This window comes from Notechis scutatus, chromosome 4, assembly GCF_049901735.1.
Source record: "Notechis scutatus isolate UNSWTSFEM ecotype Mainland chromosome 4, rNotScu1.2, whole genome shotgun sequence".
NCBI lineage: Eukaryota > Metazoa > Chordata > Lepidosauria > Squamata > Elapidae > Notechis > Notechis scutatus.
Genome location: NC_142012.1, coordinates 87828934 through 87856788, shown reverse-complemented (window position 1 = coordinate 87856788; position 27855 = coordinate 87828934). Strand labels below are relative to the sequence as shown.

At 39.9% G+C, this 27855-nt stretch overlaps 1 protein-coding gene across 4 annotated transcripts in view; it reads left to right on the top strand.

The window, feature by feature from the left end:
- The window catches only part of HERC4 (HECT and RLD domain containing E3 ubiquitin protein ligase 4), a 47449-nt gene continuing 19594 nt past the window's right edge, over positions 1-27855 (top strand). For 2 of the 4 annotated variants that reach the window (XM_087964045.1, XM_087964044.1), the window contains exons 1-13: positions 1-456; positions 6821-7106; positions 11608-11767; positions 13960-14036; positions 14866-15087; positions 15492-15583; positions 17643-17773; positions 19267-19427; positions 20019-20095; positions 21039-21172; positions 25812-25871; positions 25977-26088; positions 27010-27199. In XM_087964045.1, coding sequence (XP_087820171.1) covers positions 6881-7106; positions 11608-11767; positions 13960-14036; positions 14866-15087; positions 15492-15583; positions 17643-17773; positions 19267-19427; positions 20019-20095; positions 21039-21172; positions 25812-25871; positions 25977-26088; positions 27010-27199 — 1642 coding nt within the window. In that variant the 5' untranslated portion in view covers positions 1-456; positions 6821-6880. Of the gene's footprint in view, positions 457-4781; positions 4874-6820; positions 7107-11607; positions 11768-13959; positions 14037-14865; positions 15088-15491; positions 15584-17642; positions 17774-19266; positions 19428-20018; positions 20096-21038; positions 21173-25811; positions 25872-25976; positions 26089-27009; positions 27200-27855 lie in introns of all 4 variants that reach the window. The other 2 variants (XM_026672792.2, XM_087964046.1) reach the window with 2 other exon arrangements.

Genomic DNA, 27855 nt, shown 5'->3' with positions numbered 1-27855 from the left:
TTCCCTGGAGTGGCATCGGGGGGGAGGGGATTCGCAGGGCAGCCCGGTTAGGCGCTCGCCGGCCCCGCAGCAGAGCCAGGCCGGCTTGGGGCTCGCAGGTGCTGCCCCGGCCCTCAGCAGAACCCGGCCAGCGCCCGAGATCCATGCCGAGCGAGCCCCGCGGCCAGAGTCGGCGAGAATTGCCCCCAGCAGAAGCGGGAGGAAACGGTGCCCCGTGCCGCCCTCTGCCGCCTCTCCCTCGGGCGAACTAGGAAGGCCGGCCTACCCCGTGCAGCGCCTCCCGTCCTATCGGGGCCCTCCGCGAACTGGAAAGGGCGCTTGCGCGTTAAACGCGCCAAGCCGGCGCTTCTGGGCCTATTTCCCGCCCGCTCACCCTGCCGCGTTTGTAAGCCCCGGCCGGCAGGCAGCCTCGCCGCGGTCCACTCCCGAGAAAGGGAGGGACGCGTAGCAACCACGGTGAGTCCAGCCCTGGCGGGGTGTTTCCTGGCGCGGAGAGGAGAGGAGGCCGCGGGCTGCGAGGGAAGGCGCAGGTGGAGCCCTGTCTGGCCGGAGAGGCGGTTTGGGAGGACGGCTCGGCGGGGCGTCTCTCCTCCTTCTAGGGCGCTCGGAGGGGCAATCCGGGGGAGAGAGCTCATCGCCGGCTGCTCCCCTTCTTTCCGCCCCGGCGGCGAGGCCTTCTGGGCAGAGGACAGGCCGAGCCAGGACTTCAGGCAGCTCGACTCCTTTCCCTCTTTTATTTAAAAGAAGGAAAGGACCCCTTTCCTAAAATTTTGCAGGCCCCGTTGGACCCGCAGATCGCGGATATAGCAGGACTGTGGGCGAAGAAGGGAGCCAGAAAAGGTTCAAGCTCGGCTCCCCGCTCCCTCCAGTTAAAATTAGAGGAGAAAGCTGTGGGTTACTCCTAGCCATGTTATTAAGGGCATCCTAGATTCAAAACTAGCAGCCTCCAATGGCTGGAGAAGGCGAAGGGGGCATAGGCTCATCGCGTTTATCTTCTTGGACATGTTTTCCCCCCACAGGCTTCTGTTTGGCTACTGGGAAGCGTTGGGATGGACGCGCCTTTCCTTTCATTGGAAACTGTCCTGCTTGTGATTGTCTTCCTCCCAATGGGCCAAAAATCCAGGCTTGCTTTATTTATGGGCAAATGCCTGCAATGCTTTTTTGTTTTCCTTCCACAAGTAAAATGGCTGCAGAGGGTTCTTTTGGGGAATGAAAAGTGAAAGCTGAAGAAAAAGGGTAAGGGGGTGGCAGAATCCCATAGTGATGTGAAAGGCTGTTGTTTGATAAATCATGTTAGCCCAACTTTTTAATTTAGAAGTAGGTCACAATTGCTTTTAGCAAAGGTTGTTTTTAAGTAAGGGAACACTCAGTTGCAGTTCAATCTTTGCTTCTTTTCATTAGTCTCAGCTACAGCACCTGAAACTTTTGCTTGGGACCTGGGTTATGAAATATAAGAAAGGTGTTGTCTAATATTTCTTCTGGCACTGGCATTCTTCCAAAGTATACAGAACTGTTTTGTATATCATATTACTTCAGATTATTCCCATCCCCGAGTCCCATTATGCTTGAAAACGTACTTGCACAAAAGTGTGTAGTTGTATAATCTCAGATTTCACTAATCTAATGCTCTTTTTATGACAGACCTTCCCATTAATATGTAATAATTGAAATCACAGAAATATCCCATCAAAGTATTTCTCCTTTTTCTTTCTACACAGGTGTTTAATATATTAAATATTAGTATATTGTTCAGAATGGCTTTTTAATTCTCAGCTACCAACATTAAGTTAAAACAGAAATGAGTTTGGGATAGGGTTGGGACCTGTAAATTCAGATAGGAAGATCAATTGTGCTCTAGGTCTTGACTATTCTTCGTATTCACTGTTTAATTCCAGAACGTAGAATTCAATTCAAAAAAAATTATATCTATGTCTGTCTGTCTGTCTGTCTGTCTATGTATGTATGTGTATGTATGTATGTATGTATGTATGTATGTATGTATGTATGTATGTATGGTATTCAGCTTTGTTCGGTTATTTTCCCATGTCATTATAGTTGTGCTTTTAAACTATAATGACGTGGGAAAATACCCGGACAAAGCTGAATACCATACATGTAAGTACCCGCGAAAACTTAATCAAACATATATATATATGAGAGAGAGAGAGAGACTATATATATAGACTATATATATTCTGACTATAATATTTTTCTGATTCTGTGGAAATGAAACCCAAAGCTGCTACCATTAAATCCATGTCTGCAGTTGCACCTAATAGTCACATCAACACTCCCTGTTTTCTTCAGTAGATACTCCTATTTTTCTGAGTCAAGAACACTAATATATGATACTACCCATACTTATATGGATGATCCGTTATATAGCACAATGACACATTTACACAAGTAATGAGAACTATTACTCATGTAAGAGCAGTGTTAATTGGTGAAATATGCCGAGCTAAGACTTGGGAATGTCAAACTGAAATTGAGGGATATTTGCGGTAGACATGAGAGATTTAGGAACAAGGAGCAGTAATTTTAAAATAAACAACATTTTGACTTAAAGTAGACATTTCAGAATCTCTCTTTTTGCTGGGTTTATCCCGAAGTTGGCAGTTATTTGTTGACTCTCTTATGAATATTTTTGCTTCCCAAATTGCCTCTAGTTACCAAGATTATATTAATGCTTTAAAAAAGAAATAAAATGTGTAAAAATTTTATGTAATAATAAACTTAAAATATCAATACATATATTTTTAAAAGGTGATAGAATGAAGGTGTTGCTCATTTCAGTTTTGATCTTACATAATGAATGGAGATAATTCATCCTTAATAAAGTTGTGCAATGTAAGTGATGTTGCAATAATGATTCATCATACACTGTATGCTTCTGGAAAGCTCTAGGTTTATGCAGAAGATCTTTTCAGAATTCTTAGGTATATGAATAAAATCTGTAATCCCTAGAAATGGAACAGAACTGTTACCAGATTTATTCTACTTATTATTTTGTATGCTAAGAGATTTTTGTAAATGTTTAGCAAAGGCAAACAAATATTTACAGAGCATTTATAAAAGTTAATTCAGTGAGGGCACTTGTTTTCAGCATTTTATACTGCATATCCTAAGGGAGTTTAACTGTTCAAAACTTCTTACGAGGGCATATAGTATTCTCTCTGGCAGAAATGATTTCTTTTTTTAAAAAAGCGACTGTTTGCTACAGCACTGTTTCTCAACTTCAGCAGTTTTAAGATGTGTTGCCTTCAATTCCCAGAATCCTGGAAGTTAAAATCTACACAGTTTAAAATGACTAAGATTAAAAAATGTTTACACCATGCTATATTAGAACCCTTTCTTAATCTGTAAGGGACCAGTGGTATTGATAGAAATGTTTAGAAATGTTTTGTAAGATATTTTAAAATATAGGAATAGATTTTTATAGGTGTTATGATGTGTAGAATTTTGGATAATTATATGTAAATCCCAATTTACCTAAAACTTCTCTTTTTCAAGAATCCATATATTATTTTTCAACAGGACTTTATCTTATCACTTTTTTGTTTTTACATGCGTTTGCTATTGCTTCTTACATGAACTTTGTACTTTTATATAGTCCAGGGCTCGCCAACCTTTTGGACCTCAGGGACCAACGAACTCATAATTTTAAATCCCACAGACTACTAATATGAATTTTGACTGACGGTGGCTTGGTGATTTTTTCCCGGGGTCTCTGAAGAAAGCAGTAGAGACCCTGGAAAAATCCCCAAAAAAGTCTGCAGGAAAATTCCCCACTCCGTTTTCCTACCGATCAATCATTATTTGAGATGGCAAGATACCATCTCCAGCTCCATTCTCGGGGGTGCGGGAGAGGAGAGAGAGGGAGACTGACTGACTTTTGGCTTCATGCAAGGAAAGCAGCAGAAGCAGCAGAAGTCTTTCTTTCTCTCCCCCAAACTCCACCAGAAATGAGTCTTTGTGAGACTTGTTGCACCGGTGCAGCCTCTTGGAGCAGAATGCCTTGCAGGGTCCCAAAGGCTCATTTCTGGTGGAGTTTGGGGGAGAGAAAGAAAGACTTCTGCTGCTTTCCTTGCGTGCAGCCAAAAGCAGAAGAACAAAGAAGCAGAAAGAAGCAGCCCAGTGGCCAGGCCAGGTGTGGGGCAAGTTCCCCCCCTTCACCCTTTCCCCCCCTCCCCTCACTACCTTGTGTTGTTCACAATGCAAGTGACGCAAGCCTTGTGTTCCCACGGGCCATGTGGGTGGTGCAGCCTTGTGTTCCCATGCAGCCTGGATTAATTGGGGGGTGCTTTGGGGGTGACATTTCTCTGCGGACCACAAAATTTTCTCACGGACCACCAGTGGTCCCCGGCCCACTGGTTGGTGACCACTGATCTAGTCATCATATTGCAAAATTACTCTTTGCTAAGTTGTTTGAGAGAGATGAGTTTTTAACAATAATAACCATGCTACGAGTTGCAAAATTGGTTTTTTTTACTGCTTTGATTATTATTTCCTGGAGCTGTGATACAGTAGTATTATAGAGAGGGAGAAACTTTATCCATTGCAGTACAGAATAGTGCTTGTTTTTTTTAAGTTTGTATTATATCTTTTCTAATAAATTTCTTGCTAATTAAATGGAGGTCATAAATTTATAATTTCTTTTCATTGAGGAAATCTTTTTAAAAATTCTCTATTAATCAAAAAGTTAATTTGCAGATTATTTACTGAGAGTTGGACAAATTTGAATTCCATTAATGTGTATCTGTTTAATTTTTTTGCAACAGATTCAAATTGTACGTGCAGTTGTTGATATGAATGCATAAATACTGCTATGCACTCCTCAAGGCAACATCATTTTAAATGTCTCCTAAATGTGGTAGGATTGAGTTAATTACTTTCTGTGTTTCAATCTAAAGCAATACTTGAATCATATTTAGCTAGGAATAAATATGTAAGATTCTAGGTTTGAGCAGAAATTGGCTCAGATTGATTGGAGTTATAGGATATAACTCAGATTGGAGTTATAGGCCATATGAGTTATAGGATAATATTTCCATGTCTCCAAAATATCTTGTTATTTCTGGCATGTTCTCATACCAGTTTCTGATTCTAAACTGTAAACTATAGTCCATTTTTTATTAACCTGTACAATATACAGCATTTCAGATTTAAAATGTAAAAAAAAATTGATAAAGTTCTTTGAATTATAATCTGTTTGAGAGATGAGGAACTCTTGGAAGTTTTTTAGGTGAGAATATCCCATGAACTATAGTTAGTTGCTATAACCAGTTTTGATTCAGGCTTTATTTTTAATTTTTGAAAGTGCCTAAACAATCACTGCAGCAGAATTCCTTCTATACGCAGTTTTAAATTTAGGAAAACTAGTCCATAGCACCAGTTTCCTATTTCGTGCCCAGAGCATATCCAAGAACACTTCAAAAGTTGTTCTGTGTTTCCCAAATACTGCTTGGCAGTTAGGTGGACTCCTTTATGAATGTTCAGTTGTGTATATAGTTAAGTTAGGGAAAAAGTTTTTATGGGTGTTTAATATTATACAAGTATTTGATTTGTATTTTTCCTTTCTGTCTGAAAGAACATTCAAGGCAACTTGTAATTAAAACAATGCAAACAAATATATCCATGTGTATGTGTGGTGTGTGTAGTCATATATACACATACATAAACATAGATTAAATCACAAACAATTGCAATTTAAAGTCCAGCTGTTCCTAAAGAAGACTGAATGTCAAGCATAGCTTCTGAGAAAGTACATTTCCCAGATTGGAATCAATGCAGAAAAGGGCTTTCTTGACCAGGCTAGATAAATAAGCTTTGGAATAGAGGAACTTTAGAAGGCTTCATCTGGAGATTAGTGCCAAAGCGGTTTCATTATGGCAGAGGTGATCCCTCTTATAATCAGTTCTAAGCTGTTTATGGCTTTAAAAGTTAATAATGGAAAACATTTGGCTATTCGGAACAATTATCCAGTATAGGCATTTCCCTACACAATTATTTTCAGAGCTTTAACACCAGTCCCCCCAAATTGGATTACATAATTTGAAAATCCTTGAAAAGCATTATTCAAGCTCTGGTTTAACTTAATTTGTGATGATTGCCCTATATTTTTATGTTATATTCTTTTTTCTTGTGTTTAGTTAATATACGTATATAATTAAAAGTTGTAGGATCTAACTTTATGAATTATTAAACTGGTTTAGGCTCATTGTTAAATATCTTAATTAGTGTTCTGTTTGTGGTTTCCTGTGATACGTTTGAATTCTCTGGGTGTTTTTTTGTTTGTTTTTGAAGTAGAAAAATTAATGCTTTATTGTTCTAGAAGTCACACTAAACATACTCAGTTTGTGAAAGGTAGAATGCAGTTAAACAAATTACCCTTTGGCTTAGTCTTGCCTAAGTTTTCTGACATATCCTCTAAAAAACCAATTTACTTTAGCAATAACATAGCAACCACACACTTAGGATAATTGTGAGAGCAATTTTTTTAAATTCACATAATTATTTGAAATAGTTAAACACTTTTTTGGCTCCATTAAGTCATTGTTAACTCCTATCCACTATCCCTGTTGTGATTGGCCGAAGGCACCAAGGTGGTTTTGTGCTCATTCTACCTTCTAGCCAGCTACCTTAACCAGATACATACAGTCATATTTAAAGTTACATATTTTGCTATCATTCTGAAGATATAAATTCAAAAATTCTTGCAGTGTTTTTATTTGGGTCAGTCGTAAAAATTGAGGGGTGAAAATAGTGTACTTTGATATAAATGCTAACCTTCTTGGCTTACCTTTTTCTTCTGTGACAGTAATGCTGGTGGAACGCTTTTGCAGATTGAAATTGGCAGACTATTGAAAGGACTTGCAACATGTTATGTTGGGGAAATGCATCTTTTGGACAACTTGGATTGGGCGGTATTGACGAAGAAATTGTCCTGGAACCCAGAATGTGCAGCTTCTTTGTAAACAAAAAAGTTCAAGATGTCGGCTGTGGACTGAGGCATACTGTGTTTGTATTGGATGATGGGACTGTGTATACCTGTGGATGTAATGATTTAGGACAGTTAGGCCATGAAAAATCTAGAAAACGACCAGGTAAGATAAAAAATAATGTTGGTTGGATCCTATACGGTTTTGACTCTAAATTTTGGTACCATATTTGCACACATGAAACCATGTAATTAATTTGTAACATCAAAATAATTCATATTTAATCAGCTTCACCACGTTTTTTTAAATGAATGATTATGTAGGGACGTTAGGATTTTGAAAATACTATATTTGAAGAACCTTATCTCCAACTAATCTTATGTTTAAATTTTTCATGGTGGTATTTTTTCATCCTGGACATCATTTTGAAAATTGATGATTTGTACCAGGAAAGGTATATAATTTAAGGTGGATGGGGCTGATACAGTTTCCTTTTGTGAAATGCTTGATGTAAAAGATCCTTCTCTACGTGACATTTTTGTATATGTCCTTCCCAGTTCAGTATCCACATGTATTTTAAAAGGAAAAAAAAAACACTCTTTTTTGTTTACTATACTTGAATTAAATTCAGCAAATTTAAGTTTAGAAGTTGAAAATTTGATAAAACAGCAAGCACCTAGATGCTTTGGAAGATCCCCTATATCAGTGGTAGTGATAAAATAAAGTTTGCATGGCTTTACCCTATAAAAATAATCCATCAGCTTCCACAGAATTATTTTCTAGGGAAGTAATAGTTCTAGAAACTTTAATAGCTAATCTGCATAATAGATCCTTAATAGATCCTTTTTTAAAAAACCTTTATATCAGGGTCTCTTGAGTGAAATCTTAGTATCATACTCTATTTGAGGAAAATTATAGAAATGACAAAATGCTTTATTATAGCTTGGAACATTTTGGAAGGATGAATCTTCTATTCAGTTTTGCTTTCTAGGAAGGGTAAGCAGGTATAGTTTTCATTCTTAAATCCTGATGTGTATTTCAGGTAGTCTTTGACTTGGAATTGGTTGTTAAAAAGGGTGCAGTTGGTTGCCAAGCACCCTGCAATAAGTCTGCATGCTTCTGCCACCTCCTGAAAGGATGCTCTCTTGTCTTTGTGGCACTGGTTGGAAGGGCTGCCTGCTGGGATTTCCTGAATATTTTAAGCTGCAGTGTGATGACCTGGGGCTAGGCACAAAAGCAGCACAGCCGGAGTGAAGGCTTAACTCCCTTTTATTGCTCCAACTTTCCCTCCCAAAGTTCCCACAGTTCACTATAAGTCCAAGAGCAGCCCTCCAAACACACACACACACACACACACACACACACACACCCCTCCACTAGTTCCTGGCTGCTGTGAGTGCAAAGAAGCAGCCAGCTCTGAGAACAGACAGAGTTCAGGAAACTTGGTTGCACGGACGTTTTGTCGCTCAGAGGGGTTGATGGGGCTGCAGCACAACCTGAAGGCAGAGTTGTGTCACTGAGTACTTGCCCACGACCAGGCTAAGAAAAGCAAGGCAAGTCGGCCCCAGGCAAAGCAAGGCTAAGCACAGTAAGACAAGGTGGCAAGATGTCGACAAACTGTACGTGAGGCTGGAAAAAGACAACGCTTGTTTCCTAACAGCACCCCTCCCCATGGCGTCTCTTTAAATCTTATTCCCCAGGTGAGCCTTGTGACGAGGGGTGGGCGTCCTCCCCTTGAGCCATCAGGTTCTCCCTGCACTGAACGCACCTCCTTTCCATGCTCAAGGATCGGTCAGGGGAAGCAATCACTCCTCCCCCAGAGCTCCATTGCTCCGCTGCCTACTCTTTCCCTCTTCTTCCTCACTTGGTTGTCCTGCGCCCTCTCTCCGTCTCTGGCCACCCCTTCAAGGCCTGAGGGACCTGGGACTGTCTCATCCTCCCTTGGTCCCTCCTCTGGGGTCGGCCCCATCTCTGTCTCCTCCTCCTCGGACCCAGGCTCCGACGGGTGGGTGGGTGGGGGGCATGACATCCAGTCTTGCAGCTGAATGAAGGATTCCCCGCTTCCCAGTGGATGGAAGGGAGGGGAAATCCTTCATTGGGCTGCAGGGCCAGAGGATTTTAACACTGTTCCTGCAGACCAGTGAAGGATTTCTTCCCTGTGGAGGGGGAATGGGAGAGGAAATCTTTTGTTGGGCTACAGAAATGGAACTAAAATCTTCAGGATTTGAACTCCGTTCCTGCAGCCCAATGAAAGATTAGACGCACCCACACCAGTGGACCCTCCTATGGCCTCCCCCTCCCCTAGGCACCTTGAGCTTCTTACCTGGGATTCCATCTGCTTAATATGCTTAATGACTGCAAGTAGGAGTGCTGGGATGGCATTCATTGGGCAAAGCAGTTACACGAGTGCCTTGTTTAATGACCATTTCATGCAGCAACTGAGATTATAGTTCCAATTGTGGTCATTTAAGTTGAGGACTATGTGGGAATAGGAGTGTGATATTCACTGATCCTATTAGCTATTTCAATATAGTCTATGGACTATTTTATATAGGTTTTAGTGCAGAAATTGTAGTCTCTAGAAGCAACTCAGACCTTGGCTTTCGACTGTGAAAATTAGTTCTAGGTATAGTTAGATGTGATGGCTTCCCTGGATGCTAGCTCAGACAATGAGGAAGAGCTGGCTTTATGGATTCCAGAAGAGGATGCCGAGGAGTTCTGGGGACTCTGGAGGAGGGTGTGGAGGAATGTCGGGAAGTTGCTAAGGGTTCCGACCAGGAGTGGAGAGGCCAGGTACATCAGAGAGGTTGCTGGAGAGGCAACCAGATGAATGGCCAGCTGGCTGGCCAGTGGGGATGAGGAGGAATTGCCTTCTCACTTGATTCGCAGATGCATAGGGCTGAGAGAAGAAGGCATAATGGAGATTGGCAGAGCTACTTGCGAGGCGGCAGCCTCACCTCTCCTGATGAGCTACACAGGCAAGCACCTATTGAATGAATGGAGGTTGGGTTGCTGGAAACAGCTGGCCATCTCTTGCTGTGTGCACCTTCACACTCATGCTCTTGGTTTTCTCAGCTCTGGGTTGTGTTAGGATTGACCGTGTGTTTGGACCTTGGATTTGTTTGTGGATTTTGGACCTTAGTCTTGGATTTCAGACTGGACTTGGAATCTGTGGACTGTGGGCTTTGAATTTGCTTTTGCCTTTGGATTTGGTAGCCTTGTACCTTGATGGAGCAGTGTTGGACTTCCTAGGACTTTATAGTGGGTCCAAGTGGGGTCTTGGGGATTCACATTAGGAGCTTTGACTTTAACTAAAGCTCTTAAGACCTTTGTGCGTGTCGTGTTTGTGGACTGAAACAGGACACTGGATAAATTCAAAAAGATCAGTATTTAGGGCAGGGGTGTCCAACCTTTCACCTTCCCTGGGCCACATTAGAAGATGAAAATTTGGTTTGGGCCGCACATATAATAAATTATTATAAAATAATTATATTATAAAATTATATAATAAATTATAAATTATAAATTATTTTTATTATTTATTATTTATTAAAAATTATTTATTTTTATTAATTTTCTGGCCAAATTTTGCGGGGTGGGAGGGTGGCGGCGGGGTGGGGGTGGGGTGGCGGTGGCGGCGGCAGAAGCGGTGGTGGCGGCGGGGCAGAAGCGGCGGCGGCGGGGGGGCGGGCGGCGGCGGGGCAGAAGCGGCGGCGGCAGGGGCAGAAGCAGCAAAGGCGGCACCCGCCTTTTCTGTTGCTGCTTGGCATGGCGCTCGCCTCGCCCCGCCTCGCGCCTGCCTCTCCTCCTCCTCCTTGCTGGCTCTTGACAGAAGGTTGGGGTGGGCACTGAGCCGCATTACGAGGTGACCTGGGCCGCATGCGGCCCGTGGGCCGCGGGTTGGACAAGCCTGATTTAGGGTGTCTATTTTTTAATTAGTAATAGCTTCAGTGTTCTCCTAATTAATCCAAACTGTAGTTTCTAGCATCTGTGAAAGTATTTAGGGTTCTGAAACGTGTCCCTTGGGCAGACTTTGCTGGGTGCATTCTTCTTCTTCTTCTTCTTCTTCTTCTTCTTCTTCTTCTTCTTCTTCTTCTTATTCTTATTCTTATTCTTATTCTTATTCTTATTCTATACCAATTTCAATCAAACTTGGTACACAGATGCCTTACTCTCTGGAAACAAATACTGTGGGAGTAAGACACCCCTAACACCTCTCAGGGTGTGTGTGCCTTAAAATGGCTTCTACTGTACAGCATGGTGGACTTGCCATGGTAACAGTTTCAGAGAACTCCACAAGGGGCTCCCTCTCAGCCCTCCAAGGAAATGTCAGGCGATTGGCCAAGTGCAATTAAATGCTACAAAAATGAAACACCAGCATAGACAAGGAACTCTTGAGGAGAGGAATAGAAGACTTGCAATGCTGTGCGAGAGACAGCACAACAGTGTGAGTCCCAACTACTGGATTTTCCTGTCTAATACAGGATTGGGATACATAAATACCCGGGCAATGCTGGGTTATTGGCTAGTTATTAATAAGTAGACTTAGGTTCTCAGTCTGTGATGTATCTTAGGCCAGAAATAGTATAAAATTGACTTGATTTGTTTGTAAAGACACATGTTTTGCTCTTTCTGCTGCTTAATAAAAGCCACTTTATAATTACAGAGCAAGTTGGTGCCTTGGATGCTCAAAACATTGTCACTGTTTCTTGCGGAGAAGCCCACACATTAGCATTAAATGACAAGGGTCAGGTCTACGCCTGGGGTTTTGCTGCGGATGGGCAGCTGGGCTTACCTGGCACTGAGGACTATACCAGAGTTCCCAGGTAAAACAAAATAATCAAATAACGTTTCAAAAATTCCTTAGGAAAATGCTTACTTTTGGATTATTTTAATTGCTTTATCTATGTACATTTGGGGCATGATATTTCAGCAGTTAAAGACACTAAGCTTCAAAACGCAAGTGTCCTGCCATGGGGTGAGCTCTTGTTGCTTGCTCCAGCTCCTCCGCACCTAGTAGTTCAAAAGCATGCTATATGTGAGCAGATAAATAGGTACCACTTTGGTGGGAAGGGAATAGCGTTCCATGTGCCTGGGCGTATAGTCATGCTGGCCACATGAGCATGGAAGTGTCTTCAGATAATGCTGGCTCCCTCCGCTAAGAAACCGAGTTAGCTATATGCTCGAATAGACAGCAAACCATTTTTTGTAATAAGCAAATAACAATATTTATAATACTGATATTCTTTATGAGATTCTAATTGGGAATTTAATGTAAGTTAAGTAGCATGATAATTTATTCATGTATGTGGACAGGACCAAGATGCAATGCATATTTGATTTAATTAAGTTAACTGATAACAGACAATCAGAGTCGGAAGGGACCTTATAGGTCATCTAGTCCAACCCCCCACCCAAGTGGAAGACCCTACACCATTTCTGACAAATGGCAGTCCAATCTCTTCTTGAAAGCCTCATGTAATGACACTCCCACAATTTCCGAGGGCAACTTCTGTTCCATTGGTTGATTGTTCTCACTGTTATTAAATTAAATTAAATGCTGATAATATTTTGTTTATTTAAAGATTTCCCTCCTTGGTCACATTCAGATTTAGCTATGGTTCTTGGAAGGTTTCTATAAGTGATATCCAAGATATACTGTACTTTTGCTAAAACTGGCTTGTTTTTATTATTGGTGTATGCACTTTTTATGTTAAGTATGAGAATAAGATAACATTATGAAGTCAGTTTCATTTTAGCAGTTGCATAAAAGCATGTGGATATTTCTGAGGCTTTAATGATTTTGCAGAACATTTGGCAATATATTTTTATTTATAAAGGTGTCATCCTTAAACTGTTTAAATAGCATATTTTTTTCAACACATAGCCTTAACACTCATGCAGCATTTTAATTCTGAATATTGTAGATTTGCTATGGAACTTAACATTCATTTATTTATAAATATTTATATGCCCTTAGTGATATCAAAATTATTTTTGAATAATTTGAAGCCCCAATATAAGATCTGCACGCTTAGAACAATTATAGTATATTTGCGTTAATATCCATCACGCTTTCTTAAAAGTTCCCTCTCTTTCTAAGAATTAGGGCCAATTAAAAAATAAAAAGTGTGAGGATTTACTGTTTTGACCTGCAGGAGCTAAAAAAGGTTGGCTGGTATCCAGTATCCAGAGCACAAAGATTTCTGTATTGCAGTTGGTAACTGCTGTCTAGAATGATAGGTAATTTCCAGTAGTTAATAGAGCTTTAGCTCTCCTTAGTTTAGCAACATTGCTGCATTATGTCCTGTGTTTTAAACTTGGAGCAGGTTCAACACCATTCACAGTCTATATAACTGGACTAGAAAGCTATGCTGGGGCTGCAAAAAGAGGGAAGACCAGTCTGATTCAAATATACTAATTTGTAACTGCTTGAATCAAAATACTTTGGATGATTGTGAATATTTGTTTACATTAGATCTTAACCCACCGTTTGAAAAGTTATAAGAGTAGTGCTACTTTAATCTGAAAATAAAGTGTTTTCTTCCATATTTAAACTGGTTTTAGTCTTATAGATATGTACAAGTGTGGTAAATTTTAGGTTCTGTATTTAGATGTCTGTATGTACTAAATATAGAACCTGACCTTCCCTGTTATTTTACATTTAATAGAAAGAGATCAGCCTTCACTTTAGATTTTAAATCTCATGCTCTGTCCAAATGTACTCTGGTGGTATTTATGTAAATTCTAGTTATTTAAAATAAAATGAAGTCAAAGCGTGTTTTCTTACTCTAGTTTCTTCTCTAGCCTGAACAAACTTTGGCTGTTCAAATTGGGGTATTGTAGGAATAGAAAACGTTAATTTACAGTAGCTTCAGAACTAGAAATTTGTCATAGCTCTTATTTGTATATTGAGAACTCATGTTCTGTGATTGCTCTTTTTGAGTATTTAAAGTATTTTTAACTCTTCTGTGTTTTTTAAATGCTATTCATTTAATATTTTCTTATTTTCTCAAAGGAACATTAAAAGCTTATCAGACATTCAAATTGTACAAGTGGCCTGTGGCTACTGCCATTCCCTTGCACTTTCTAAAGGTAAACCATATTCTTAGCTGCATTTGTATCTGTCTGTTTAATTTAAAAATATTTTCACTGCCACTAAGATCACAAAAGTTTTTTGTATAGTAAGATCTGGTCATTTGCTAGGGAAGGGTTTGTTAACCTCAGCAACTTTAACTTTAATGGGAATTCTGGGAGTTGGAGTCCATACAGCGTAAGGTTGCTGGGGCCGAGGAATACTGTGTTAGGGAAAAGAAATATATTAAAGAGCATTTATTTATTATGCTCAAATACACTGACTGTCTTCCATGCTTCTTTTTTTCTCTCTCTCTCTAAAGCAGGGGTCCCCAACCACCGGTCCGCGGACTGGTACTGGTCCGTGGAGCAAGTCCTACCGGGCCGCTGGTTTGCTGGGCGCCGCCATCTTTTTTTGATGAAAAAGTGCTTCCGGTGAGCTTTTCCGGGTAGAAAGCTCACCGGAAGCACTTTTTCATCAAAAAAAGATGGCGGCGCCCAGCTAATGCCGGTACTGGGCTGCGCCATAAAAAAGGTTGGGGATCACTGCTAAAGTATCACTTCCAGCCCATGTTTTATTGGCCGGTGCAATATTCCATATTCCAGATTTAAAAATAAGTTCTTTGAACTATGATCTGTTTGAGAAGGGGCTTGTGGAAGATTCTGATCCCAAGTGGCCCAATCCGTTTTGATTTCAGTCTTCTTTTTTAGATAATTTTAAATGGGCTTCTCTTTCTATTGAATCCTCTCTGTTTTGCTTGAATTTTGCCCTGAAAGAAATAATCTGATTCTTTAATTTGATTCTTGCAGTGATTTTTAACCACTGTTTATCTTTGTTTCTTTTCAACAGGAAGTGAAGTTTTTTCCTGGGGTCAGAACAAGTATGGACAATTAGGATTAGGTTTTGAATATAAAAAGCAAACATCTCCACAAGTAATCAAATCTTTATTAGGGATCCCTTTTGCCCAAATAACAGCAGGCGGTGCCCATAGCTTTGTACTTACTCTTTCTGGAGCAGTCTTTGGATGGGGCCGGAACAAATTTGGACAACTCGGTCTTAATGATGAAAATGGTAAGTTCTGCATTGCAGATTATAAAATGAACTTTTATGATAGAAATGATTCTGTTTGCTCAGTGCTCAAATTGTTTGTGTTATAGGCAGGAGCTCTCTGAATTACAAAACCTTGCTGAAATTGGTTGTGACTCTTATTTAAACTACATGACTGCATTCCTTAATTGTTAGAACAATAGCACTTTCAAAACAATGGATAAATTGTGTCAAATATCATTCTGAAATGTTGCCTCCTGATGCCTTGCATTGCTTGATGGCAATACAATCTGTGAAATTATGAACTTTTTAAGTTGTGTCAAAGTTCCTGTTGGAGGCAGTGATCTGTCAGATGAGATCATTTTTGTATTTTTGTGCTTGTGTAATTTGCCACCATTTATAATTTATGAAATTATTATAATTTTTAGATAGATACGTCCCCAATCTTCTGAAGTCACTAAGATCCCAAAAAATTGTTTATATCTCCTGTGGAGAAGATCATACTGCAGCTCTTACAAAGGTGTGTTCAGTCTGTCTTTGGTTCCAGATTTGAATTGAAATGTGACGTAAAAGACTTAATAGTTCTTGGTGGCCTTATCCCATATAATTGGGTTGCACCAATAATGTAGCCAGAAATACCATGTCTGCCCTTGAAATCTATTAAGCCTGTTCCTGATACTCTGATGCTAGAAAATGGTTACCTTTTAATTACCATGGGAACTATACTTAAGGCATTGTGCTACCAGAGTTGTTCTGCATTTTCTAATTCCATAGCCAGGGCATAAGATAGAGTCATGGGCACCCCTTCTATTTGTTTATTATTAGTTTAACTTGCTGCAAAAGAATTTAATAAACAGCTAGTCCATATTTACTGACCATTTGTTCAGTGACCGTTGAAAATTATGACAGTTCTGAAAAATAACTTTACATTTATGATCTTTGCAGTGTCCCTCAGTCATGTGATTGCCATTACAATCAGTATGTGTTGTCCTTTTCTTGACCTATTTTTTTCTTTGTCTCCCCTTGCAAAGCAGAGAGATTGGGGAGGAGGGTTTGCAAGAGAGTAAGCTCTTTTGCACATTGAAAGCAATGTGACTCCACCAGCAGCAGGCTGGGAACCACAGGTATCCAATGCAAACAGCTTAAAGTACCATTTTGAATCTCCCCTCAGTCCTCCACTCTGCATAGGGGTCTGGGAGAGAGACAAAAAGCAAGTGGCTTCTTTAGGCAATTTTTCCTTTGCCTGACTATTCCACCCTCCCAATTTTCAGGGCAGAGAGTATGGAGAGGGATTTCCAAAGAGTAAACAGTTTGCACTTCTATAACTTGAGAAAAAAATCAATTGCATAGGCAGCAGGCAAAGGGCAGGCAAAGGAAAGAGTGCACACATAAATTGCTTGCTTTTTTCCTCCCCTACCACATGCAGAGCTGAGAAATTGGAGAGGAAAAGACTAGTGTGTAAGCTATTAGTATATGCACTTGCAACTTCAGGCCTGGACTGCTGGCATGATGACACTGCTCTTGATGTGTAAATGGGCAAATACATTACCATCTTGAAATATTTTTCTCTCCAATCTCTCTGCTTTGAGGTTGGGTCCCTTTTGTCTGAATATTCTGATAAATTGTAATAAAACAATATTCCTGTCTCAGTTTGTCTCATTGGAAAATATACATGCCGAGGCATGAGCCTAAAAATATGGGGCATATTTGGTCTTCAGGAGGAAGCAAGCAATTTTTGTAGACAATCGCTCATTGGCCTCCCCCATCCAGTAGAGAAATTGGAGAGGAAGAGATTTGAAGAGAATAAGCTAATTGTTCTTCTACACATTGAAAGCAGCGTGAACACACTGACAGTGGGAAAAAGATCAAGCAAAGGAGAGATTTGACTAGAGAAATCATTTGCTCCTCCCAACCCCTTTGCAGAGCAGAGGGATTGAAGACAAAGGAATTTCAAGAGAGTAAGCTGTTTCCATTGTGTGCCGGATGTCTCCCATCTCCAGGGCTGCAATACAATCACATTGCTTTTGATGAATACAAGATAGTAAGTGGGCACTTCAGAATCCCAAAAGGTGGGGGAGTGATTATGAAGCAAAGAAATGCAGAAGGTGTAAAATTGAATAGTAGTCTTATCTCTTTCTAGCCAGAAAGCACAGCCTTGATCACGTGATTTCCTACTTGGTGATGGCTTAGTGGCAGAGTTACTATCCCAATTAGGGTCATTAAGCAAGGACTACCTATATAATTAGCTTGGGGACAATCCAGTCTCTATGTTGGTAATTTATAGTGAAGAACTCTGCTTAAGCTGCATTTTTGCAGTTTGCACCTTTGATTTATATTTGATCAGAACTGTTTGATCTGCAAATTACTCAGAATCTAAAGTTTAAAGCAATGCAACCATTTTATTCCTTTTTAATTTATATTATATGCCTCAATTGTTTAGAATCTGAGATATATATTTATGATTATATTCCCTTTTAGGCAATTTTATTGTTCCTTTATACATCTTGGGCAAGTATTTGTATATGTAAAAAATAGTGAAGACATTGACAGATTACATCCCAATTTGAAATATCTTTTAGGAAGGTGGAGTGTTTACTTTTGGAGCTGGAGGCTATGGGCAATTAGGTCATAACTCTACTGCGCATGAAATAAACCCCAGAAAAGTTTTTGAACTTATGGGGAACATTGTCGCACAAATTGCCTGTGGAAGGTAAGTGTGTTATTAGAATGGAACTGTTTTTTAACTTTTTTTTTTTCAAAGTGAGCTGATCTGGCCCAGCTGAAATATTAATTACTTCAGGAGCTTTTTAAAAAGCTTTAATATTCAACATTATTCTTGAAAAGCAGTCAGAGCATCCTGTTCTAAGTTAAAGTCCATAAAGAAAGAGATTACTAATTTTTCCTTCGTTTAATAAAGGATTTATTTGATAGTCAATTGAAACTGGTTTAAGTTTACTTTAAATGTTTTAATTAGAATGTGCAATTGTTTATTCAGTATATTTACTGTGATTCTGATCATAATTCAGAATAAAGTCATTTGGCAATTGCACTTTTTCCATCGAGAGCCATGAAGTGAATATAGATACAGAGATTAAACTATATTAGGCAAGAATGCTCTGCCTAGGACTTTCGACATTCTACTCTACATTGTTGGTTCTCATCTCTCTGTGCCTTTATAAGGTGGTCCCCATCAAGCACTAGGAGGTTACAAAACAAAGATGTAGGGTTGTTGGAACTATCAAGATGGCTTCAAAATGACTTAGCAGGAAATACAATGTAACATACAAATTATAGTCTAGGAAGATATTTTTAAGAGGGATGGTTACAACTTTCGTTTGAAGTAAATTAAATTATGTCAGATTAAACTGACTTCTAAAGGATCCAGATATGCTTTTTGAAGCACTCTTCTAACAGGCATAATAAATTAATAACCACTTGCTCTCATTGTGAAATCTTGTTGGGGGTTCCAGCGATATGCTGTTACAGAGAAAAGGCTGCTATGATTTAGACAATGCAATAATTCATAAGGCCCAAGGGATGAGTTAATTGCCCTGGCACAATATTGTTCCATAAGCATAATAAACTTCTGTTCACTGGATTGCAAGCTTTGTCCTTTTTGGGGCATCTTTTCCTAGCCAAGGTGGAGCAGCTGAATCCAAACATTTAGTGTTCAAGTGTATATTACAGGTAGTTATTGACTTACAAAGTTCATTTAGTGACCGTTCTAAGTTACAACAGGATTGAAAAAAGTAACTCATGACCATTTTTCACCCTTATGACCATTGCAGCATCCCCAGGTCATGTGATAAAAATTCAGATGCTTGGCAACTGACTCACATGTATGATGGTTGCAGTGTCCCAGGGTAACATGAACATCTTTTGTAACCTTCTATCATGCAGAGTCAGTGAGGAAATCAGATTCTCTTAACACCCATGTTACGGATTTAACAACTGCAGTGATTCACTTAACAAATGTGTCATAAAATGGGACAAACTCACTTAACAAATGTCTCACTTAGCAACAGAAATTTTGGGCTCGATTGTGGTTGTAAGTCAAGGACTACCTGTAGTAGCTGAAATTGGGAACTCTTGGGTTAGCTAAGCTGCAATAAATAAATAATTTATATTTTGAATGTCATTTTAGAAAAGAGTCTGGAATTTCCTCCTTTCTTACTTCATAGATGTTTCTTTCCTCTGTTGCAGGCAGCACACATCTGCATTTGTTCCGTCAACTGGAAGAATTTACTCTTTTGGTCTTGGAGGAAATGGACAGTTAGGCATGGGAACAACCAGTAATAGGAAAAGTCCCTTTCCAGTAAAAGGAAATTGGCTTCCATACAGTGGCCAAATTCCACTGAATTTAGGTGATTATCTCTATTCTTTATTTGTTTGAAGTGTTGTTGGACTGAAGTACTATTGGAGATACTGGCTGGGTTCATGCATTATTCTACAGTATCGTGATTATTTCTTGCTTTAATCTTTTGCATTTACAATAAGCCATGGTTTATGTGTTGTGTGGTGTGCACACTCAGTTGCAGTTTAGTGAACAAACTTTGACTAGACCATGACTTGGTGGTACGTTCAAGATGTGCCATTGTGATAAATTTAGTTCTTGGTGGTATAACTTACATCTCATGAAAAAAATCTTTATTAAGCATATAGTAGTAACAATACATTGCAACACAAGTTTTAAATCATTTCCATACAAGAAAAATCTATACAAGAAAACTTCCATATAGAATAAAACCAATTTATTCTATAAGATTATAAAAATAATTGTAAATATAATACAGAATAGAAACTGTTCTTGTTGTTAAACCCTGAAATAAAACATGTTAATTGAAGTATGTTAAGTTAGTAAATGTGTCAGAATTACAGAAGTTACATTTCTTAAATTAATTTCACTTATAACTAAAGTAGCTAGTCCATTGAAGATACTTTTATTTTAATTATAGATGGTGAAGATTATTATTGTGTAAAGAGGATTTTTTCTGGTGGAGACCAAAGCTTTTCACATTATGTTACTCCACAGGTACGTTATTTATTTTGATTGATAAGCTTGCTTCTGTTTCACTAAACTTAATGCCTCAGTTTGAAAATAGAAACAGATTCTAGTGGGTTTTTTTCCATTTCAGGGGCATAATTGGTATATCTGTTGTATATTAGCTTGCTTAATCTTTTTTCCAAAAAGATTTTCATAGAATTTAAACTATTAGATAATTGTATGATTTGTTGCTTAATATCTGTGTAATTATTGAATTTGATTATATGCCATCAAGCTGTTTTTGAGTCCATAAAGATAGATTTTCTTCCCAGTCTGGTCCTTTGGGTGCAACATTGCCACTCTAACTGATTCCATCCATGTTGCTGCTGGTCATCCTATTCTCTACTTCCTTTCCATCTTTTCCAGCATTAGAGTTTTCTCTAGGGAACGGTGCCATAATGTTTCCAATGTAAGATAATTTGAACTTGAATTATTATTGTGTAATTATTACATAACTATTTGCTTTGAAACTAGATGGATTAATCTGACACTACCAATTTCATGTTTGTACAAGTCACCTTGCCTGAATTGAACATAAGCAGATAATAGTCTATATGTTACTTTTAAAACAATCTCAAAAAATAATTCAGCAGATTTTACCTATGTTTTGTCAAATACGTGAACATATAAAAAACAGCCAAGAGTGAAGTGACTTAAAAATAAAAACAGGACAAGTTATAAAAACCTATTATAAAGATTATAATAGGACAACTTAAAAAAGAGATTGTGCATGGTTTGATTGTTGCTCATTATTGTAAATTGTTTTCATGGTATTAATGATTTTATTATTTAGTGCTGTATTGTAAAAAATGGCTGGCTTTAATGTAGGTATAAATAAAACAATGAATGAATTTTTTTCAGCTCTGAGTGTAGGGATTTGAAATTTATGAAACAATTTCTTGTGATAACATCATTTACCACTTAAATGCAGGATTTGATACCAGCAGATGACTTCAGATATCCGAATACTTCAAAACAAATCTGGACTGTGAATGAAGCTTTCATTCAGAAATTAATAAACTGTACGTCTTCAGGTGCAGGGAGGCTTCCTGTGGAGATAGCAAAGTAAGAATTATTCTTACTTTTTGTTAAATCTTTTAAATCAGTCTTTCCCAACCTTGGTCACTTTAAGATGTGTGGACTAACTCCCAGAATTCCCCAGCCAATAATAAAGCTGTGTGCTTTAATCTGATATTACATAAATCAATTCTTACATTGGAATAAAATTATCTGGAGCCATAAAATAAAAACTCTGGAAATGAATTCCTAAATGCACTCCTCAAGGCGGTTAATTTGAGTGTTATCAACCCAGGAGATGCAAAAATGTTACTGGTGATTTCATTGTTTAGAGAGAAAACTGGGGTATTAACGCCACAAATCATGTGACTGAGGGGGAGGGAGGATCATTTGAACATTGAATATGGGTCATAAGTACCCCCTAGGTCAGTCCCTCAGAACTTTGAACGGTTGGGGCTTCCAGTTTTGAACTTCCCTGAAGACGGACCTCTGACCGCGATTGTGCGCGGCTTTGGTCCGTGCTTCGGCATTAGAGAGGCCTGAACGATTAGATTTGCGGCAGAAGCTGCCTCATAGGGGTGGCGGAGGAAGGGGAGACCATCAGCCAAGTAGAGGGGAGTTACAAATCCCCTCCCCGGCTTGGCAATTGCTCCTTCCCGAAGACACCTGAAGCGGTGGTCTAAAATGGCCACCCTGAAGGGGAAGATTAGGCTGGAATAAGATTGTGCAGGAGAGAAAAAGAAGTGAACAGCAGGAGGAACAGGACAATATAATTAAATGGAAGGTACCCCCAGGATTAACATTTCAAAGAATTTTTAAGAAAGGATTTAAAGCGATGAAGAGAAAGAGAGGGAAAAAAAGGTGCGAATTGCTTTTGACCGCTGCAGGACTTTGAACCAAGAAAGGTAGAAGCTGGAAGAAGGAATCATCTAATCAATTTGGATAAGTATATTCTCATTCTATATAGGCACTGATAAAGCTGAACTATAGATTGTTAAAGAGAAAATTTAATATCAATTGGATTTGATCTTTTTGTTTGGAAGACTATGGTTTAAAAAGCTCTGAATAATTGGGGAAAAAAAGAAAAGAAGAGGTGAAGATCTGTTATAACAAAGTGTGCCATCTAATTTAAATCTAACTTGTTCTTCTTTTAAAAAACTCTGTTTCTTAAAAACTGTAAGGAAAATTGATACAATAAAACAAGAACTTTGAAAAATTGAAACAAAGAAAGAAACAGGAAGATTCTGCCCTTGGACTAATTGTTGATTCCGGCAAGGATTTGGCATTGGATTAGCTGAGGAATAAAACTTGAGAGGAAGAAAATAAAAGCTGACTGTTGGAAATTAACTTCAAAGACACTATTTGGATTAAATTTCTAACTAGAAAGTTGTAAAATGGCAATATCTCTTCTGGAATTAAATATGGAACTTAGAAGCATGAAAGAAATATCACAAGAGTGAGGTGAATCGTTGGGCTTTGCTTTAGAATTTATGAAAGTGCGATTGCAGAATATGAACAACAAAGAGAAAAGACAGAAGAGGAGATGGAGCAAATCATAGGAGGGGCCATTTTTAATTACCATTGAGAACAAAGAACTCTTGAAAGAAAGAGGGAAAGAGTTGGAAATAAATATAGGAGATTTAAGAAGTTAAAAAAGAAGGGAATATCCAGAAAATTAAAAAAGGGAAAAAGAATCAGCAGAAATTCGAAGGGTGGAAGGAAGCTATATAGAGAGAGGGGATAAAAACTGGAGTGAAAGAATAAAAAGGAAAAAACAGGATTTGGGAACAAAGAAACATGGGAATTGTAAAAAAAAAATGGGAAAAATTATTTAATTAGACATAGAGATAATGGTTGATTAATATTTAGAGAGGGCATTCTGCAAGGTGCTGGGGGGGTAACATAAATAAATTTATAGTTATCAAATAGGGACATATAGATTGATAAGATGGAAAACAACTGTTATTTCTTGATAATGGAATCTAATGCTCTTTTCCTTTATGCATAGAGATAATTGTAATATTTCTAAGACTGGAATGCAGGCTTTTTTGTTTAAATATGAATGGAATAATTAATGGAATACGTGTATTAAATATATTGAAATAAATGACATGATATAGGAGGAGAGCTGAAATGGAGTTACCGCATATACTCGAGTATAAGTCGACCCGAATATAAGCCGAGGCACCTAATTTTACACAAAAAAACTGGGAAAACTTATTGACTCGAGTATAAGCCGAGGGTGGGAAATGCAGCAGCTACTGGTAAATTTCAAAAATAAAAATAATTAATTTGGGAAACGATCTCACTATCTCACGTCGCCTCGGGAAGGGAAAGGCAAGCTTTCCTTCCCGGCTTGGGAGTCGCCGCCGCCTTTCCCTTCCCGGCTGGGGCTGTTGGGAGTCGCCGCTGCCTGCCTTTCCCTTCCCGGCTGGGGCTGTTGGGAGTCGCCGCCGCCTGCCTTTCCCTTCCCGGCTGGGGCTCGCCGCCGCCTGCCTTTCCCTTCCCGGCTGGGGCTGTTGGGAGTCGCCGCCCTGCCTTTCCCTTCCCGGCCTGCGCCGCCTGCCTTTCCTTCCGGCTGGGGCTGTTGGGAGTCGCCGCCGCCTGCCTTTCCCTTCCCGGCTGGGGCTGTTGGGAGTCGCCGCCGCCTGCCTTTCCCTTCCGGCTGGGGCTGTTGGGAGTCGCCGCCGCCTGCCTTTCCCTTCCCGGCTGGGGCTGTTGGGAGTCGCCGCCGCCTGCCTTTCCCTTCCCGGCTGGGGCTGTTGGGAGTCGCTGCCGCCGCCGCCTGCTTTCCCGGCTGGGGCTGTTGGGAGTCGCTGCCGCGCGCCAGTCCCGCCTCGGGAAGGAAAGGCAAAGCGCTTTGCCTTTCCCTTCCCGGCTGGGGCTGTTGGGAGTTGCTGCCGCCGGAGCGGCCCCAGTCCCGCGTCGCCTCGGGAAGGGAAAGGCCACGGCTTGGAAGGCCTCATTCACCAGCCCAGCCGGGAAAGAGGAGCAGCCGCTGCTACGGGAACAGTTTACTGCCATCGCCCTCAAAAGGGGGGCAACCGGACAGGGAATCCGAGGGCAGCGCTCGTTGCGTGCCGGAGGCGACAAGCCCCGCTCGGGTGGACGTGTTTGCCCAGAGACCCCGGACGAAGCAGCGGCAAAGCTCCGCTGACATCCGCGGGCAGACAGGCGAACATGGGACCTTCTCCTCCAAGGGCGCCCGGCGCCTTTCTACCCACCCCGGCCCGTCTCTTTCAAGCGGCGGCGACTGCGGGCGGGGGTCGTCCCTGCGGGACACCGGGGGCGCGGAAAGAGGGGCGGGCAGGAGAAGCTCCTCTCCCTGCCCCGCCCGGGAGGTGTGTCTTCCCCTTCTCCCGGTACAGGGAGCTCCGCGCGATGGGCGGGCGCCAAAGACGACGCTCGGGGCTCGGTCGGAACCGTCCGGCGCGCCCGATCCGATGCTAGCGCAGCGACTGCGCGCAGCTTCACTCCAGCGGCGGCCTTCCAAGCCGTGGCCTTTCCTTTCCCGAGGCGACGCGGGACTGGGGCCGCGCCGGCGGCAGCGACTCCCAACAGCCCCAGCCGGGAAGGGAAAGGCAAAAAGCGCTTTGCCTTTCCCTTCCCGGGCGGCGGGACTGGGGCCGCTCCGGCGGCAGCGACTCCCAACAGCCCCAGCCGGGAAGGAAAAGGCAGGCGGCAGCGACTCCCAACAGCCCCAGCCGGGAAGGGAAAGGCAAAAAGCGCTTTGCTTTTCCCTTCCCGAGGCGGCGGGACTGGGGCCGCTCCGGCGGCAGCGACTCCACACCATTTTTTTTTTCAGAGGGGAATCTGACTCGAGTATAAGCCGAGGGGGATTTTTTCAGCACAAAAAATGGGCTGAAAAACTCGGCTTATACTCTAGTATATATGGTAACATCAGGATTAAATGAGTAGATTAATATGTCCTTTTTTTGAAATTGTAAATAAATCTTATGAAATTAAAAAGGGGGAAAACCATGCAGAATCTGATTTATATATGTTATGTAGTTTTAAAGGGATTATTAATGTTAATGTTCTAGGTAATAAAATGTTAAACGTTTAATGGGATTTAAGAGGAGATAATGAATATGTAACTTAGAGGTGGTGCCCTTAAACTGATATTTTAGGGGGAAACCAATTTATAGAAGGAGTGTTTTTAATTAGAATTTAAGATGAAATATACAAATGTGACAGTTAAAAGTACTAAAGTGTAATAATTATGAAGCTAACATAAGTGAATTAAATAATGAGGTAAGCATTTGGAATAATATAATAAAACAGAAAACGTATAAAAGCATTGTTAAGATAAGAAATTGAACACAAAAAAATTGAATATGTAACTATGGTCATATTTGTATGTATATGTGAAACCTGTAATCATGCTGTTCACTAAAAAGAGATGTTAAAATGTGAAAACTGATTAAAACTTGTTTTAAAAAAAAGAACTTTGAATGGTTGCTAAGCAATCGGTCATAAGTCAAGGACTACTTGTAATTTATTAAATGTTGAAGCTGATTTAATGGCTTTTTACACATTGTTAAACACATTTAAAAACAAAACAAAAAGGAACTAACATGTCAGATACAACAAACCTAGATGGGTACACACACAAAGAAGAAAAGGGTGTGTGTCAGTCGCACTCAACTAACATGTATGTTTTTCCTTTTTCCTTTTTTTGTAATAGTGAAATAGATGGAATGTTTTCTTCTTCTGGCTGCCTAAATGGAAGCTTTTTAGCTGTCAGGTCAGTGGATAATGAATCCATAATTGAATGAAATCGTTAACATTTGTTTATTTAAAATATAGAAAAATCTGTACAAAGTAACATTTATCTTTCTTCTTTCTGTAGCAATGATGATCACTACAGAACTAGTGCCAGGTTCTCAGGGGTGGATATGAACGCCGCCAGGCTTTTATTTCACAAACTTATACAGCCCGAACACCCACACGTATCTCAGCAGGTTGGCCTTAAAAATCTTTAAAAGTTCATTTCAATTCCATTGTATGCTATTCTGTCTGCATCGTATTCTTTTTGTTGTGCCATGCATGGGGAAATTTGAATTGTGAATATATTTTAATTTAATATTTCTAAATTGTCAAAATATATGAATTTCATTAGGTGCTTTACACCGGAAGAAGAAATGACATATAATGTAGTAGAAATCTGGTTTGTTTGTACTTTTTATTCAGGCTTGTGTAACGAACTATGATTCTTTGTCCCATTTTAACAAAGTGAAGACTTATTTGCTGTTATTATTTGCTTTGCAAAGTCTTGGGGATCACAGTAAAGAATTTGCAAAGCGGCGGGGGTGGTGGTGGTGGACAGAGAGCAGCAAACAAATAAAAGGTGAAGCAAAATGCAATTTTCTTCAAATATGTGGTTTTTAATTTTATATTTGGATGTAACAAATACTAGGGATGTCCAAAGGGTATGATGAAAAAAGGCAAGAGAGTGGCCTCAACAAAGCAACACACAAAACCAGACAGAGCTTTTATTGCTCCGATGATGCCATCTTGCCTTTTTTACTTTTTATCCTATCTTTGCTGTTTTTTAAATGGACATATTTAATACTCCTTCCTCCTCCTGTTTTCCCCACAACAACAATCCCATGAGGTGACTTTGGCTGAGAAGTGACTGGGCCATTTTTTCTTTTTCATGCCTAAAGTGGGGCTAAAATCTCCTGATTTCTAGCCCCATTTACTAATGTTTGGAACAGAAATAAATGGCACAATTATGCTAGCTTTCTTTAAAAAAATTAAAAATGAGTTTTTAAAATTGCAAGAAGAAGAACATGTGTCTCTTTGTATTATTCTTACTGGCTTATTCTCCCAGAACAGGTTTTTAATTTAAAACTAGATTCTGACTTACACAACATTCCCAGGTGGCAGCCAGCTTGGAGAAGAACCTTATTCCTAAACTGACGGGCTCCTTGCCTGATGTGGAAGCATTAAGACTATTTCTAACACTGCCAGAATGCCCCTTAATGAATGAAGCAAACAATTACATGACTTTGGCTATTCCATTTGCAACTGCTATTGTGAATCTAGAAAAAGCTCCATTGAAAGTACTTGGTAAGGTTGGTTTGCTTAATGTCAATTATAACTATGTAGGTCTTACTCTGCTGCAAAGAATGAGTACATTGCAAAATTCAAAATAGATGTGTATGTTCTGCAGTACCTGGGGCTTTTTTTGATTCTTAAACTATTGAAGAGAAGTATTGTTATAAGTTCATTTTCATACATCTGATACATAATTAGCAAAGTTGTGATGGTTATTGGTAATAAAACTGTAAAATAGAATTTATTTTTGGATTTCCCATATGAAGAGTTGGACTACATTGTTAAGGAGAGTTGCTAGTGAAGGATATATGTTAAGAACTACGTAGATCAGAAGAAATTGATGATGCATTCTATCACTGATAGCTTATACCAGAGGTGGTATTCAGCAGGTTCTGACCAGTTCTGGAGAACCGGTAGCGGAAATTTTGAATAGTTCAGAGAACCAGCAAATCCCACCTCTGACTGGAGATTTTACACTATCCTTCCCCTGCCACGCCCACCAAGCCACGCCCACAGAACCGGTGGTTAAAAAATTTGAATCCCACCACTGGTTTATACCCCTCCAACCATTACAGTGTCCTTTTTGTCCATTACAGGATTGTGAGAACTCTTTTGCATTGGTGCTAGTTCAGTTGGTTGAGCACTCGAGTTAATGCAGGGGGATTTTA